This window comes from Tripterygium wilfordii, chromosome 17 (assembly GCF_013401445.1).
Source record: "Tripterygium wilfordii isolate XIE 37 chromosome 17, ASM1340144v1, whole genome shotgun sequence".
In the NCBI taxonomy this organism is placed as follows: domain Eukaryota; kingdom Viridiplantae; phylum Streptophyta; class Magnoliopsida; order Celastrales; family Celastraceae; genus Tripterygium; species Tripterygium wilfordii.
In genome coordinates, this window is record NC_052248.1 from 3,759,679 (window position 1) to 3,777,477 (window position 17,799).

At 34.7% G+C, this 17,799-nt stretch overlaps 1 protein-coding gene across 1 annotated transcript; it reads left to right on the forward strand.

The window, feature by feature from the left end:
- The first annotated feature begins 2,938 nt into the window (after positions 1-2,938).
- On the forward strand, positions 2,939-7,051 carry LOC119982291 (probable methyltransferase PMT15). The gene is made up of 6 exons (XM_038825594.1): positions 2,939-3,657; positions 4,965-5,175; positions 5,272-5,572; positions 5,911-6,303; positions 6,377-6,454; positions 6,535-7,051. Exons 1-6 carry the CDS (start codon positions 3,019-3,021, stop codon positions 6,779-6,781), a joined length of 1,869 nt encoding a protein of 622 aa, XP_038681522.1. The 5' UTR covers positions 2,939-3,018; the 3' UTR covers positions 6,782-7,051.
- The last annotated feature ends 10,748 nt before the right edge of the window (positions 7,052-17,799 follow it).

A 17,799-nucleotide genomic window follows, 5' to 3' on the forward strand; every position in this document is an offset into this window, starting at 1 on the left:
CCATTCATACAAATGAAGGATTTGAAAGAGGATCAAGTCGTTCAAAAAATTAAAATATAAGTTTACCTATTATATTTGAAATTATATTATCATCAATTCCACATTTTAGCACTATGACTTTCAACATAAATGGTTTCAATTCCAACTAACCTTGGTATGGAAGTTATGCATGAAAGTAATGCTCATAACTTCCCTCTAGACCTAGCTACTATCGAAGTTCCATTCACAAATGTATAAGAGTTCGGTTTTAGTGTATACAAGTTTGGTTTTTTGAGAATAAAGGAGCAATAAAAAAAAAAACCTTTTTATTGCTCCTTCATTCTCATTTTTTATTTAGTAATCTTATTCTTAGCATAAGTTTTTAATTTATGTTTGATTTATGTTTATTTGTTAATTCTGTTTGTTTGTAATAATAGTAGGACAAGAAAACTTGCAATTACACTACAATAATTTAAGGTTAACTTATGATATTGTTCCAAAAAAAAAAAAAACTTATGATATACTTACCAAAAATAATTAATATTTAATTTACTCACATTTCTTTAATAGCCGAGTAGATGGTAAGAGTTAAGGCTAGTATCATAGATCAATCGAGCTTAGCGGTAGTATGCAAGGATTGGCTCACAGCTCCTTCATGTAAGATTTAAGGAAATTTTTGCCATGGATTTTGGAGATTTCCACAGGCATGTACTTACCACCAACTACAAAGAATAAGATGTATGCTCCTTTAAATCTTAACCAACTTTAAGTTTTTCCTGAATTACATGATTTCATATTTCAATGAACATAGTGATTTAAGGGTTTTAGCATCAAATTTTGGTGGGATACTCTCACAAAGCGCGTATTGGTGTTCTAGTTGTATAACGCTTTAGTTAAAAAAACCATGCCTCTTTTGGATATTATCATTAATTGTTTTCATTGTGAGTTACCCATACCCATACCATTCGTTAAGTAAACCACTTATCCGTTTCCACTAAAATGCATTGGGTGTTATTGAGAATCTCGGCCTCTTTATCTGTCCCTGTCGCCAAATATAACAATGAAAATTTTAGTAAGTGTAAATAAATAAATTGAAATCAAAATCTGAATGTATAAATCTCACAATAAAGATTTGAGATTGAGAGTCAACAAGTTTTTTGGGAGATTAGTAATTATATAAAAAATTATATATATAAGTAAACTACAAATAGTATTAGTAATATATATACACAATTTATACCATACGCGTAAGAGACGGGTTGAATTTCGGCAAACTCATTCCCATATATATTATTTTCTCATAAGAGTATTCATACCTGTTCTCTGATCCATTGACTAACGGGGTATACTTGTCTGATTCGTGACGGGCTATGCGGATACTCGTCGAGCACGGGTGTTATTGACATCTCTATTAAGCTTCTCATAAAGACGTCTTTTATTTCTAAAGGATGATGTGAATTTAATAATGATAATAGCGACATGATCTCATATAAGCAAAGGAAAAACTATGTTTCTTTCTCTTCAAATCTCCAACTATTCCCTTGACTCTGAGACCTACCAAAGAAGGTCAAAAGTAAGTAAAAAAAAAAAAAAATCACTTGTATTTGTAAACATTAAACAGTAAGCCAACAACTTCTTTAGGTAGATACATGTAAATCTAAAGGGGAGCCACAAAACACTTGAAGCACGGTACATGTGATGTGCCAAATCAATTCCAAATGAAATCAAATTACAACCCTGGTTCAAGAACCAATTAACTTGAAAGCTTTTTGATGGAGCAGTTTGTTTGCAGGTGGTGGACAAACAAATTAACCAGATTATGAAGTTTAGATGACAATAACACCCTACCAAATACTACTGGGGCACTCACGTGGGGGTGCATTACTCTTTTTTTTTTTTTTTTTTTTAATAATAGGTCTCCCTTGTCTCTAAAATTAATTAGGTGATGCAAACTGTTTGACCTTTACTGATATCAATTTGCATAAAAGTAGTCAAAATTCATTAATGTGAATCATTTAATTGTTTCATTAATTACTAATTACCATTAATGGGTTCAATTTTATCTCATCAATTTAAACTTTGTTCGTTCTTCTTCCCTTATTGAATATATTTTTTTTATCGTGGCAATCCGCGTTCACTATCCTTATAATGTCATGAATCTCGCAAACCATAAATCGAATACACAATTTTTGAAAAAGAATGGATTTCCCCCTAATTGTTTTTGGTAAAAAAAAAAAAAAAACTCCTTTAAAATAGGGAGTGAGATTTGAATCTTGATTATCAAGATGATATACATAATTTTTATCACTCCAACTAGTGACTCGAGTGTAAATTTTCTCTTAATCGTTAGACTATCTTCTTAAACATATAATTTTCATTATATAGTTTTAATATTTCTCACTCGTATTTTGTTTTAGGCTAGACATCATGCTATTTAGGACATGGCAACTAAAAGTCGTCTAGACTATAACTACTTGTAATAATTATTTTTTACTTAAAACGTTATTTGATTTATATAAAAAAAAATTGAACAAAACGTGTATTGTTAGTAGACGTATATAGATAATACTTTTCAAATAAAAATAATTTTGTTTACATGATAAACGAGTAATTCAGATGACACTCATGTGTGTGGTATTTCATAGACCTCGAGCTTCTCCAATCCCCATCCCATCCCTATATTCAAAAAAAAAATCCGAAAACATATTTTAAAATGTGCAAAAAGAAGAAGAAGGAATATATTTATTAATTAATTAATTAGTGTGGAAGAATATCCCCACACATATATTGATATATACTTACCTTAAATACGTTGTTATTGTATTAATTAAGACACGCTCACCGCCTTCAATACATTCACGAGAGTACACGCATACGTTGCGCGTGTACATCACCTTCCTCTCGCGCCCAACGCAAACTCCGATGCCATTTAAAGGCACCTTGAAAAGTTCAGTCGTCACTCTTACGTTTTCTCCTCTCTCTCTCTCTCACACGCACATTTATACGAACAGCTCTCTGTCTTTCTCAATCAGAGTTTCAATGGCTGCATTCACAGTGAAACCCAAACACACCAGTCTATCCTATGTACTCATGCTCTCAATCCTCTGCACACTCTCCTATTTCATCGCTATATGGAAACATTCCCCCTCCGCCACCACCATTCGCAACGCAATCCAATGCAATTTCCTCAACCAAACCACCACCACCGCCGTCATCAATCTCGACTTCTCCTCCCACCACCAGGCCCAAGACCCGCCGTCCACGGAGGCGACTGTGCTTGACTTCCCTCCCTGCGACTCCGATTTCACCGAATACACGCCCTGCGAGGATGTGGAGCGATCGCTGAAATTCGATCGGGATAGGAATATATACAGAGAAAGGCACTGCCCGGAGAAGAAAGAGTTGTTGAAGTGTCGCGTGCCGCCTCCGTTCGGGTACAAGGTCCCATTCCGGTGGCCCGAGAGCAGGGACTTGGCCTGGTATGCGAATGTGCCTCACAAGGAACTGACTGTGGAGAAGAAGAACCAGAATTGGGTTCATTTCGAAGGGGACCGGTTCAGGTTTCCGGGCGGAGGGACCATGTTTTCTCACGGTGCGGATGCGTATATTGATGATATTGGGAAATTGATTAATCTCTCAGACGGGTCGATCAGGACCGCCATTGATACAGGGTGCGGGGTAAGTAAAATTTTGAATTTTTTTATCAGTCCGGTTCAAACCGGTTCAGTTGTTTTGACTATGTGAATCGGACTGGTCCAGAGTTGTTGTGAGGTAGATGAGAGTGGTTGAATTTGCTGGATAGTTCTCATTTTATTTACTTTTTTTTTAATAATTTCACTTAATAATCCTGAATTTTGTATTAGGAATGTTTTATGAATTTGACTTATAATTGGAAATTTTGGTAAATTACAATAATTGAGGGGGTCAATGATTATTTCTCTGAAATCAAAATTAATTAGATGAATTTTCCAGGCACCTTTTAAGGGATTCATTATAATTACACTCTTGTTGCCTTTTGTATAATGATGAATGCATATCATATACAGGTTGCGGGGTAAGTAAAATTTTGAATTTTTTTATCAGTCCGGTTCAAACCGGTTCAGTTGTTTTGACTGACCAGACTGGTCCAGAGTGGTTGTGAGGTAGATGAGAGTGATTGAATTTGCTGGATAGTTTTCATTTTATTTACTTTTTTTTAATAATTTCACTTATAATTGGAAATTTTGGTAAATTATAATAATTGAGGGGGTCAATGATTATTTCTCTGAAATCAAAAATTAATTAGATGAATTTTCCAGGCACCTTTTAAGGGATTCATAATAATTACACTCTTGTTGCCTTTTGTATAATGATGAATGCATATCATATACAAGACTGAATTATCATTTCTCAACTAAAAAAGGAAAGGGAATAGCAATTAAGTTTAAGATTTCTGAGAAGATACTAAATGATTTGAATACTATCTTCTCTTTAAAGAAGTTCAAATTTTACCGGAAAAGAAAAGAAAAGAAAGTGGTTCCTAGAAACAATTGGGCATTTTTAGATTAAATATATCATGCTGTGTTGATGATTTTGAATTAGGTGAAATTTGATGGAACTCTGGTCAGCCTTTTGTTTGCCAAGTGTGATTCTTCATCATCAAGTAAAGTGTTGTTCACTAGGGATAATGATTCTTTAGTTCCTAATTTTTCTGTTAGGGAACAAGACACCTTTTTCACTTGCAAGTTATCCACAAATCATAAATTATATATAAAACATCATCCACAGCACTTTTTCCACATTAATTTCCCCTTTTTTTTTTTGATAATTTATTGGATTAATTCTTAATTTCTAAGGTAGAGAGAATCGAACTCTGCACCTCGTTCAAGTATAGGGAGTTTACTATCGCTATGGCACAAGCTCCTTTTTGTCATTAGTCTCCGCTATGTGACATAATTCTACTTGGTGAGGTTTGTTACAGTGGTGAGTGATCATGAACAATGCAGGTTGCGAGTTGGGGAGCTTACCTTCAATCGCGGAACATCCTAACAATGTCATTTGCTCCAAGGGACACACACGAAGCTCAAGTGCAATTCGCTCTTGAGCGAGGAGTCCCAGCATTGATTGGAGTTCTTGCTTCAATTAGGCTTCCTTACCCTTCAAGAGCCTTTGACATGGCTCATTGCTCACGCTGCCTTATTCCTTGGGGCCAATATGGTAGTTATCAACTTAGTCCATTTTAACTTTTGGTTTAATCTACATTTACATTGTTTGAGGTTAATTTGACTGAAAATGTTGTGTATGATTTTACAGATGGACTTTACTTGATCGAAGTTGATCGAATTCTACGTCCTGGTGGGTACTGGATTCTATCCGGGCCGCCAATAAACTGGGAGAAATATTGGAAAGGTTGGGGCAGATCCAGAGAGGACCTGCAAGCAGAGCAAACTAAGATTGAGAGCATTGCGAAAAGCCTGTGCTGGAAAAAATTGAAGCAGAAGGGGGACCTTGCTATTTGGCAAAAACCCACTAATCATATCCACTGTAAAGCCAACCGTAGAGTGTTCAAACAGCCACGCTTTTGCAATCCAAAGAGTCCGGAGGACAAGGGATGGTAATGCTATTAATTTTCGACTTTTTAGTCGAGTTGATATGCATGTTCTTTGTGTCAGATTCAATGGAGCACACAAAGAATTTTAGTTGCTTATGCTATTAAAATACTGAAAGTAGGATTTTATACCTAAACCAACTGGATAACAAAGGCAGAGTGAACAATCTCTGCCATTGTTAAAGAATCTTTTCCTTCTTTTACCTTTTCTGCTATGGACTATGGTACTTTATGTTGCCTTGACAAAAAAGATGCTTCCTTCTACTAGTTTTGAAAACCAGTTTACATTTCTAATCTTATTTAATAGGTTTGATATTTACTTAATCCTTTCTTTATCTGATCAGGTACACCAAACTGGAGAAATGTTTGACTCCCCTGCCAGAAGTGTCCAACATTCAAGAAATTGCCGGTGGGCAGTTGGCAAAATGGCCAGAGAGGTTGACTTCAATTCCTCCCAGAATTAGCAGTGGAAGTTTGGGTGGAATCACAGCAGATAATTTCCGAGAAAACACAGAGCTATGGAAGAAGCGAGTTGCATACTACAAAACTTTGGACTATCAGCTAGCGGAGCGTGGTCGGTATCGCAACTTGCTCGACATGAATGCTCACTTAGGAGGCTTTGCAGCTGCACTCGTTGATGATCCTGTATGGGTTATGAACATTGTCCCTGTTGAGGCTGAGATCAATACTCTTGGCGTCATCTACGAACGTGGATTGATCGGAACGTATCAGAACTGGTATGCCTTCACTTTATTTTCCATAATCCTTCAGATTGAAATTCCATATTGCTAAGTATCTGTTACTCTATAGGTGTGAAGCAATGTCTACTTATCCAAGAACATACGATTTCATTCATGCTGATTCAGTTTTTAGCCTATACAAGGACAGGTAACATTCATTGTAATTCTGCGCATTTGTTAATCTGAAAGTAGTTGTAGTTTGAGGTTGAGGAACTGCATTTGTTGCAGATGCGGAATGGAAGATATACTGCTAGAGATGGATCGGATATTGAGGCCGGAAGGAAGTGTGATTATCCGAGATGATGTCGATGTTCTGACAAAGATGAAGAACATGATAGATGTTATGGAATGGGATGGGAGGATCATGGACCATGAAAACGGACCCCATGAGAGGGAGAAGATTCTTGTTGCAGTGAAACAGTATTGGACCTCACCAGCCCCTAAACAAAATCAACAAGGAACCTCAACAGCTTGATACATATACAGTGTGTTTTTTTTTTTTTTTCTCTCTGTCATTGTTTTGTTTATTCTTTTCTTTTCTTTTTTTGCTTTATTTTTCTCTAGTTATTTAAGTAAAAATCAATTTTTACATCCACTTTTGAATGTGGAATAACAAATAGTTGGATCGTCACATAATAAAAAGATATTGTTCTTCAATGTTTGAGGAACCTTCAAGAGCTTGAGGAAGAGGAGTGTTGGATTCTACAATGTTCTTCACATTTTTCTCTCTCTCTTTACTTTTATGGATTTCTTTTATGCTATTTGTTATATTTCTTGTAGTATGAGGTACTAATCCTCTAATTAGGGTCTTAATATTAACCCAATTTCGATGATTCAATAAATTGGATTTTGCATTCTCAATGATTTTCGGTTCTCCCATTCGATTTCGCAATCGTTGCTTCACAATCTTCATCGATGAAAATGTACTTTCTATCGTTGCAGTTGCCATAGTAAAGCTAATACCAATGTTATTAGTCTATACATGAGCGATACAACAAATTATACATTTTCACAACCATTTTCTCTGAAGACCAACACTATCATGAACCCCTATATATAGATACATTGTTTTCTTAAAAAAAATGTATACCTTATCAAATAACTACCTATTTGTGATTAATTTTTTATTGGGATAAGGGAGATATATATCATTATTATTAGGTGCGTCATTCAGTTTTTGGACTTACTTATTCAATTGGGCCTATAGTTTATTAGTGTTTCGGTCCAGATTATGTAACTAATCTTTTATTGACCTAGGAGGGGATTTATTGTGTGAGCCACTTAATCTAATTTATGTATATATAATTTATTATTTTAAAAAATTACTATTGAAATTTTTTTAAAGCCACCCTTCAAGTAAGCATGGTTTCGCCCTTGCATACCTTTGAATTTTCCATTTGCATCACTCAGGGTTTGTTTGGATTGATGTTTTAGAGAGTTAAGTGAGGAGGGTTAAGGAAGGAGGAGTAAGTCCACCTTGCTTGGATTATAAGAGAGAGAGTTAAGTGAAGTTAAGTGGGGGGAAATTTCCCCCTCACTTAACTTTTCAACTCTACATTTTGTAACCCCTCAATTTGGGGGTTTGTGAAGTGAGAGAAAAATTTGTTTATTAATTCCAAAATCATCCATAAATTTTTTTCATTCATTTCAATTTTAATAAGGGTATTTTTGTAACTCACATCTCTTAACTCTCCTCAACTCTACCTTTTATCTAAGTGAGGGTGAGTCAAGAAAATCCCCCTCCCTTAACTTCCCTCCCATAACTCTCCCTCCATTAACTCTATTCTACTCTTCATTTTTCAATCCAAACAAACCCTTAATACAACCACCAATTTCAGCTCTTCTTAGCTTAATTCCACGTGCATTTTAACATTTTATTTTTTTTCGAATTGGCAGTCACTATCAATTGTAAGTGGGGATGAAAATGGACCAGACCACCGCGGACGGCTCACGCTTGAAGGAGCCGCCCCAATACCTACATATATAACATATTATAGGGTAGCTTTAGTCACACCCCGGTTTTTTCTAAAGACACCCCAATCTAAGTTGACCATCCCTTGTAAAAAATCAGTTGACGGGGTGTCTTTAGAAAAAATCTGAGTGTGACTAAAGCTACCCTATATTATATGTATAACATATATATCAAAAGTTCAAGCCCACTTAAGAAGTTCAATACTCCAATTGTTTCCGTTTGGTGGGCTTCATCAAGATGAATACCCTCTTTCATCCCTTTGTCTGAAGACATTGTACTGGTCCAACTTGAATGATTAAAGCCCAATCCATCTTGACAAAGGCAAGCCCAACAAGACTGAAGAAGGCCCGATCCAAAGCAAATAGGGCATAGAATAAACAAGAATTATATTCAAGATGACACTCTGGAACAATTGCTTCAACTCCTCCTTTCTCCGCTCTCGCTTTCTCCTCCAATGAGAGATTAAAGTAGGAGCTCCGATGAGGCGATCAGATAGTAATTGAAAAATGGGATTGACGTGTTTGAAGCTGACACACGACGGTGGGCTAGGAGGGTAGCTTACTACAAGAATTCTTTGAACGTGAAGCTTGGGACTCCTTCAATCTGTAATGTCATGGACATGAATGCATATTTTGGAGGTTTTGCTGCAGCATTGGTATCTGATCCTGTCTGGGTGATGAATGTTGTTCCCGCGTACAAGTCATCAACTCTGAGTGTAATATATGACCGAGGCCTGATTGGAGTCTACCATGATTGATGAGCCCATATAGTGTATATAACTCGTCTCTGAAAGAAATAGTAGTAGAAGGCTGACTTGAATTGTTCAAATTATTCATTCATGCTACAAACTTTTTTAATTACTTGAAAACATCAAATGGGAAGTTGACTTTAAATATTCAACTTAAGCCGCACAATAGAAGCCTTTTCTATTCTTTTATTAACTGATCTATTATGTATAGGATTTCTTTTCATTCACCTCACGGTTGGGAACTAATGATTGGTTCTATATACAAGAATTTTGGATTTACTCATATTCTCATAATGATCCAATTATATCTTGTCTTGTTTCCACTCTTCCAATCATATTATAATATACACTTCACTTTTACTTGCCCTTGAACTTATACTGACTTGCTAAACTGGATTCATTCTTAGTATGAGCATTGCTCAAGTGGATTCATTCTTATTACGAGTATATCGGTCACAATTTTTACTATTTGCTCTGTTTCCCCTATTCCTTTTCTTTTTGTTCCTTGTTTTGTTTGGTTATCATGCGAGGCTTAGTTTCAGAAGTGTGCTGGAAACTCTGGTGTTCTTGATGACGATCATCCACTGATACGTATCCCCGCAAATATGATCTTATCCATGTGGCTGGCATTGAGTCACTAATAAAAAGTCCTGGTTCAAGCAAAAACAGGTACTCGTACTTAATCTATGCCCTTATCATTTAGAGGGACAAAAAATATACACAAAGGTCCACACTTGAGACGGCAAGATGTTTTGAGAAACCAACCAATGAACCAAAAAGATGCTTTAAGTACATAGAGGGGAAAAAAGGTTAAAACTTAAAAGGGAGGATTAAAAAAAAAAACCTAGTTTATGGGGCCCTGCCTTGGAACATTTTGATGTATCTCACAACGTGGTGGGTTTTCTGTTTTAACACTATTAGTTGGGCTCGAACGCTTCATTAATGGGCCTACAATATTATCCGAAAGGTGACGAACTGTACAACTTTGTACAGAACATGGTGAACCTTGGTAACGGTTAAAGCGTAAAAACCCATCTTAAGAATTAAAAGCCCAAAGGACAACATACCTTGCTGTTCACGTCATATGGGCCTTCATAATACTTTTCACGTGCAGTCCATGTCAGAGCTCCATTAACGGGGCCCACAGGCCCTTAATCTCACTCTCCTTAATAAGAAATCAAATTTGAAGGTTATTGTAGCGTTAGAACTATATATATATGTTTCAAAAATGACATGTGACCCATCAATTTAATAGTCCACGGGAATTCACTAGGTTTATTCCATTGATTTAATCAATGAAATAGTTTTATTTTCATTTTTTTATCTCATAATTCATTGTCCAAAATTTATTGTTTTAACATAGATTCTATTGTTTTTTAAAACACAGTCTATAATTCATTATTTTAGTTTTAAATTCATTATTTTTGAAAAATTCATTGAAAAAAATAATGGAATTAAGAAATTTCATTGAAAAAAACAATGGAATTAAGATTTACCCGATAAAATTCATCGACAATGAATTTTTTTAGAAAGAGTTTTATGCGTTAATTCTAAATATGTAATTTTTTAATAATCTAACATATATTTTGAGAATTAAAACGTTTTAAAATTTCACTTAAAATACTTAGACTCTCATAGACTATCACTATATGAGCTACTTAGCACTACTCCATAAGTTTGGGGTTGGGACAACATTATTGTAAATCAAGTGGATTGATTTGAAACTTTGTCGTTTGATAGACTCGAGATTTTAAGCAGAAGTGGATGTTGAGGATCGTTGTAAAAGTTCGGTGTTCTTTATTTTCAATGATTTATTGTTGCTTCCACTACGTGTGATTGATTGAACTAATAATCCATTGTAGTTGATACAGACCTAAGCATTTCAAAATATCGTTTGCGCAAATTGTTAAGAGCCCCCACAATGGGTGTGTTAAATCACACTTGATATCTCATTTTTTGGAAAAGTTCAGCATTAGAGCCCCACAATGGGCCATTTTTGCATATTTGAAAATAAGTGGTGTACATTGATAATTTTAGGAAAACTTGAGAGATGAAGTATGCGGTAGTTTGTGTACAATAATATCAAAAGCCACTCAAAAAATGCCACCTGTCATATGTTAAATAATGACTTTCGTTGAATAATTAAAAAGTAAATCTTTGATAAACTAAAGTAAAGGAAAAGAATGTTTCAAGAGTATAATATGACATCATATTACAATATTTTACCGGTAGGATACAATTGTAAAATTTTACAGTTGATCAAATACAAAATTTCTATTATTATATAGCAACCTAGATAGGAGAGAATTGGAGGTTGGTAGTTGATAGTATATGTATTTTGTAGTGTTTGAGATGACAATCATTGTGGGTGTATAGTATACTCCACACTTGAAAACACAAATGTTACACAAATTTTGAGGTATTTGGAGTGCTGGATCATGTTTCACCACTGTGGACACTCTAAGAGTTTTTCACAAATTTTGGAGTATCCTAATAATTACCTGATATGCATATGCGTGAGACTAGAGGGCGCACATTTCCAACATAATAGTTAAGAGTAAGGTTAGATTTTTTTCTAAAGAGAAGGCGACGATTAGATATCAGAGATGGAATGGAGTTTTTTTTCGTCACAAAGAAAAAGAAAAGCAAAAGTCTTTCTTGCCAATACTTCAACTTCCATATTTGGTATCATGTGAAACAATATCTATCCCAAAACTCGACTAAATAAAAGTTCCTTAAAAAATTAAAAGTTGTACGAGAAAGTCGTAGAAATATAATTGAAAGACTTTATCAAAGTCTTTCATTTTGGTGGCTGAAAGTGTGTAGTAATTTAATGGGTCAAGTCCTTTAATGTAAGGACACAGAGACCTTTCATGGGCCGGAAAACGGGGGTTGATGCATTAATGCAACGGCAAAAGCAAAACACATGATGTCGGCATTGCACCAAGCCTGAGGGGAAAAAGAAGAAGAAAAAAAAAGAATGGCAATTACCAATAAAGACGCCTGATAATACATGTTTTAATAAGGATAATCAAAAAAAAATATTAATAAGGAGAGAACGTATTGAATTATGTATATGTTTCTCTTCATTTTAAAAAAATTACATAATTGAGCATCGACGCCTCTTCTCCCATATTTTTCTAAACACGCATGATATCATCAGTTTTGTCTCTTGTCTTCACACTTGAGGTAGAACACCCGACTTCCAACAAAAAAGACAACACAATACAAAATAAATAGAGGTCTCTTGTCTTCACACTTAAGGTAGGATTGAAATAATGAACTTGTATCTGTAGAACCAGATATATCAGTTTGAAACCACATCCAAGACTGATATGGCAATTTGAGGCATCATCAAAGTAGCTCTGAAAACGGAGACATGCTGGGTGTAGATCGAAAGAGATCGACCATCCTCACCATCATCGTCTTCATTGTCGTACTGATGTTGTCAATCAACAAACTTACAAGTAGAACATTTAGAGAACTCAAATTATTCAGCAAACATACCAAGGCTACCCCACGCGAAGGAGAGAAAATAAAGGGGAGGATACTCAGATTGCCGGTGAGGAGAGTTTTGACACACAAGATTTGTTGATCAGCCATAAATCAATTGTAAATCTATTAAGTGAATAATAATCCTCCTCTTTTATCTAGACTTAGTACTCAGAGTATGCACATACATAATCAATAACAAGATAGTCAGTGTATACATTGACTTAGTATCCAAAGATAGTCGGTGTTTCAATTTGCACACCATTGTTTAAAATATTTCAATTTGATCGTCTAATGATAAAATTGTTTCAACCTGGTCTCTCGGACATATTTTCTTACTTTGGGACAGTCAAACTGAACAAGTGGCACTTTGACTATCCAAATATTGATTGCCACATGTGCAGTTTGACTGCCCCAAAGTGGGAAAGTATGCCCGAGAGACCAAGTTGAAATAATTTTATCATTAAGTGACCAAATTGAAACATTTTAAACAATGGTGTGTAAATTGAAACACTGACTATCTTTCGGTCTACAAAAGTTGTATTAACCCGTTATTGACCTCCTCTTTCACATAATTGAATTAATGAATCTGTTGACAAAAAAACTGGTTTAATAATTCAAAGATTGAATTGACTCTATATATATGTGACACATCTGTAAATGCAGTCCTTATGACATATGAAGTATAACAACCACAAGTATAACTCTCGAGGCATCTTTCTTATATATGACTGTCATTCTCACTTTGACAATTTTGATTGTGTTGGGTATGAATCATATACAATGTTGTGTTTCACGACTAGTCTCTACAATGCAAAAGTTTTCCCTTTTCTCTTTAGTAACTTGGTAACCGAAAACAAATCGGCAAGCTTATCCTTTAAACAACCCATTAAATCAAAACTTAGGTTGGGCTAAGGCTAGGGCTAGGCAAGGGCAATAAATCTTAATAAGGTGGTATGGATACCGTACTTTCACTTTCATGTCACCATAGAATGTCCCCATCGATAAGTAATTTTATTATATTTCATTTCTTAATTACTATTGTTAATTAGAGCTGTAACAATCCCAATTCTCTTCAATTTCAAAACATGTGCAAATGCCAATTATAGAAAAGCATTTGGCCCACTAGATATATCAAATATACCCAAAAGGCCAAAACCTTCCACTTAATCTAAAGCTTCATGTGTAATTCTCTAAGATCCCATAGTCTAGAAGGATTCAGGGGGGAGCCGGTTCACAATTGAACAGGTTAATAACATGTTCAGTTTGTGAGCTGTTGGATTTTCCCAACAAAATCCAACGGTTTCCCCTAAATCTACTCTTTGTATTTTCTCCCATCAAAAGTACAACACTCTCTCTCTCCCCCCATCAAAAATACAACACCGACTCAGTAACTTTTCTATTTCTTTCGAATCTGTCATTAATTTTTTTGAGAAGATCATATCCGGTGTGTTTTGCTTTGCATACGAAGAGAGGAGAAAATCATCTCTGATAATGAAATCTTAAGTGAATACAAGGTAATCAAAGTTGCTGGATTTGTAGAGAGAGGAGCCAAATCGGGGCGGAATAGAGAGAGGAGCCAAATCGAGGCTATGTAGAGAGAGAATTTTGGTAATTGCAGGTTTTAGATCTACAAAGAGGAGCTGGGTATGGTGGTAGTAAAGGAGAGAAGGATGTAGGGGGTGGTGGCGGTGGTGGACCGTGGGAGTGGAGGATGGTCCGAAGGAGGAGGGGCACGTGGAGGTGGTTATGGTGGTGTTGAAGGTTCTGGCAGAGGATATGGTGGTGGAGCAGATTTTTTTTCACTTTTAAAGCTCCAAAAATTTCAACTAGGGGGGACCGTCAGATCTTGAGGACAAGATCTGACGATTCACAACTGAACAGGTTATTAACCTGTTCAATTGTGAACCGGCTCCCCCCTGAATCCAGTGTAGAACAGCCACAAAATAAATAGGCAATTCCCAAAAATACAACAAATTAATTAGTGTCCCCATCATTCACTATGTATGCATTATAACTTTTTTTTCCTTCATAATGAGGAATATTTATGTACGCGGTTCATGTAAATTCTGAATACTTGAATTGTTCCAGTACTCTCCATTAATAGTTTGACAAGTAATTGACATTATAGCGATGAATTGAACTTGATTCATCTAATTGAAGGATTCATGAGATCCCAAAAAAAAAAGGAATGAGAGAATTCATATAGAAATAATATTTCTGCTTTTCATTCTATTTTGTTATTAATAGATTTGATCAAGGGATAAGTATCAAGGAAGCCCCTGAACTTACAAAGAAAGGCCACTTGAGCCCTTCAGCTTTTTTTCAGGTCATACCAATCCCTCAACTTCTCGCAACGGGTCACGTTTACCCTTTTAACAATTTTCCGTTAAAACTATGATGACATGGCTGTTAAGTAATGACATGTATTTATAAAAATTTTCAATGATATTCCACGTGGCGTACACATGGTATGTGCCAATCATATAATGACATGTGTAATTCAATAAAAGAAGGAAATTTCACTTGTCAACTGACATTAAAAAAATCTGAAAACCACGATCATCTTCTCCGATGACATTATCTTCTCTGGTGAAATCTGAAAACCACAGTCATCTTCTCTGGCGACATCATACAAGTCCAGGTTATGGGTCTTCAGCTTTTTAATCTTAGTTTTTCTCAGCATTGCCGCTCTTGGGTCTTCCGCTTTTGGGTCTTCAAATTCTTGGGTTGACTCTCCGTTTCAGAACAACTTTCAGCCTTGTCGACGCCCTTGCTCTTGCCCACATAGATCCCTCAACCAAATTAATCTTGCCCATATCATCCGCTTGAAGTCCACTCGGTTGCAAACTCCTTCGATTCCTATTTCACTGCAAGACCATACCCATTCACCTCATTTTGCTTTGGGATCAACGGCTTCAAGTGGGTCCTTCAAAGTGTTAAGCTTTTATGGTTGATTAGGATCTTATACAATTTGTTCATCTATAAACCCAACCATCTCCAAGAGGCTAGGAGAAAGATTGAGAACTGGAGAGCTAACAAAAGGTTTGTGAGAAAGAATGATATTTTCAGTTGGACTAGACGGCAGCAATGGGGGAGGGAGAGAGTTAGATTTAGGGTTTTACTTATTTATTTATTTATTTATTTATTTTATAACATGCCATGTCAGTAATTACATATATTTATAATTTTAACAAAATAAAATACATATCTAAAAATGATATCCACAGCAGACTATTTTAACGGTAAAATGGTATGAGGGTTAACGTGGACCGTAATTGAAAGGTGAATGGCTGATTTGACTCGAAAAAAAGATTAAGGGCTTAATTGATCTTTTTTTAAAACTTTAAGGGTTTCTCTGATACTTATCCATTTGATCAATAATATATATAATTATTTTAATTTATTTTGTTATATGGAGTTAACTTCAACCTGCTACATACTCCTACAGAATATAACAAAGTCGCATATACTTTAGCATTTTTGGATCATATATCTGAATCGATGTCAAAGTATTTAGCAGCGATTTCTCTCTCTATTTTCTATATCTCTATATGTTTCTGATATTTTTCCTTATTAATATAATTCATATATTTCCTTGAAAAAAAATTATTTTAAAGTATTACACTTACATATTTACCAAAACAAAGAGGATACATGGAACGGATCATAATTGAAAATTACAAAAATCATCACTAATTAATAGATGGAAATAAAAATCCTTGTATTTAATATGGCATACTATAAATTATAATTGGCATCTGCATTATTTACTTCCTTTTTATTCCTTTGACTTAGAATTAGGATTCGTGAGGGAACGAACCCCAACTTAGTTGGTAATACATTTTCACACTTACACATTATGTTTAGGTTTGATCCCCTCCTCATCCAATGTATCAAAAAAGGAGTTAGGATTCCTGAACCGTTACATGCATAACATTATTACCAAATCTGACTATTTTTTTGGAAAAATAACAACAGTTAGTATATTAATTAAATAAAAATAAAAGCACAAATTATTACATCCCTATCCCTTTTATTGAATTTACTAACTAGTGTATAAATAAAAAATGAAAAATGATAATTAGTGCCTCAAGACACTAGATGAGGATGAAAAATGTATATTGAAATATGAAAAAGATATGTATTTTAAGTTTAAAAATGAGGTGAGAGAGTCTTTATTAAGCATGACATATTATGATATACTGTAGTCAATCCTTAACTAAGAACACCCGTTATCAATACCCATAAAAAATAAATGTTAAATTGACTTCGCAAAAATTCAAAACCTTAATTAACCTTTTAATCATGATTAATTATTAATGGATTACTAGTACCCACACACATATATTGATCCAAGATGAATCATCAATATGCTAAAGCTAACTTTTAATCACATAATTACGTACTTATGAAAATGTAATTAATCAGAAAGAACAAAGGGTGAAAGGGGTTCATAGATAATAGTTCTCTAGTCATTAATAAAAAGGGTCCAAATAAAGCATTGAATTAACAATTAGTATAAAATTAGTTACATTAGTAAAATGTAATTAATCAGAAAGAACAAAGGGTGAAAGGGGTTCATAGATAATAGTTCTCTAGTCATTAATAAAAAGGGTCCAAATAAAGCATTGAATTAACAATTAGTATAAAATTAGTTACATTAGTATATATATGTTTTAAAAATCAATTACGTGCGAATTTTTTTGTTAAGTAAGTATGGTGAGGGACTCGAACTTGGATACCATCAAGTCAAGTATGTGCCTTAATCATCTTGGCTGAGGGGTTGTTCGTCAGTAACGTGACAGTGCGAATTCTAACAAAATAGTAAAAACATTAGCTAGACTATGTATGCTAAATTTAAATTATCGTTATTTTTTTGTGTAACGAAGAATTCTCCAGATCAACATGAGTCGTTATTTTTAATAAGTTGGAGGGAATTAACCAAAATGTGTTGTCTATGAATGAAAGTTTACATAAAATATTTGAAATATGATTCCCTAATGCATAAACAAATTCCTAATTAAGCAATCTAGATTTCAATATAAATTATGATTAGTGAAATCACCAATCCTCACAAAACCACTTCTCAACTCTAGAGCCTTGTACTCTCTCTCCCAAATTATTGTCCCTCTAAGAAAGAGGATTTGGAGAGATGAGAGCCCAAATGACTCACTATTATGAAAGGTATATATATAAAAATTGTTATTACTTTTAGAAACAGTAGTGAAAGTCTTCCCTACATTATTATTTTATTGTATTTATGGGTGACTGAGTTGAG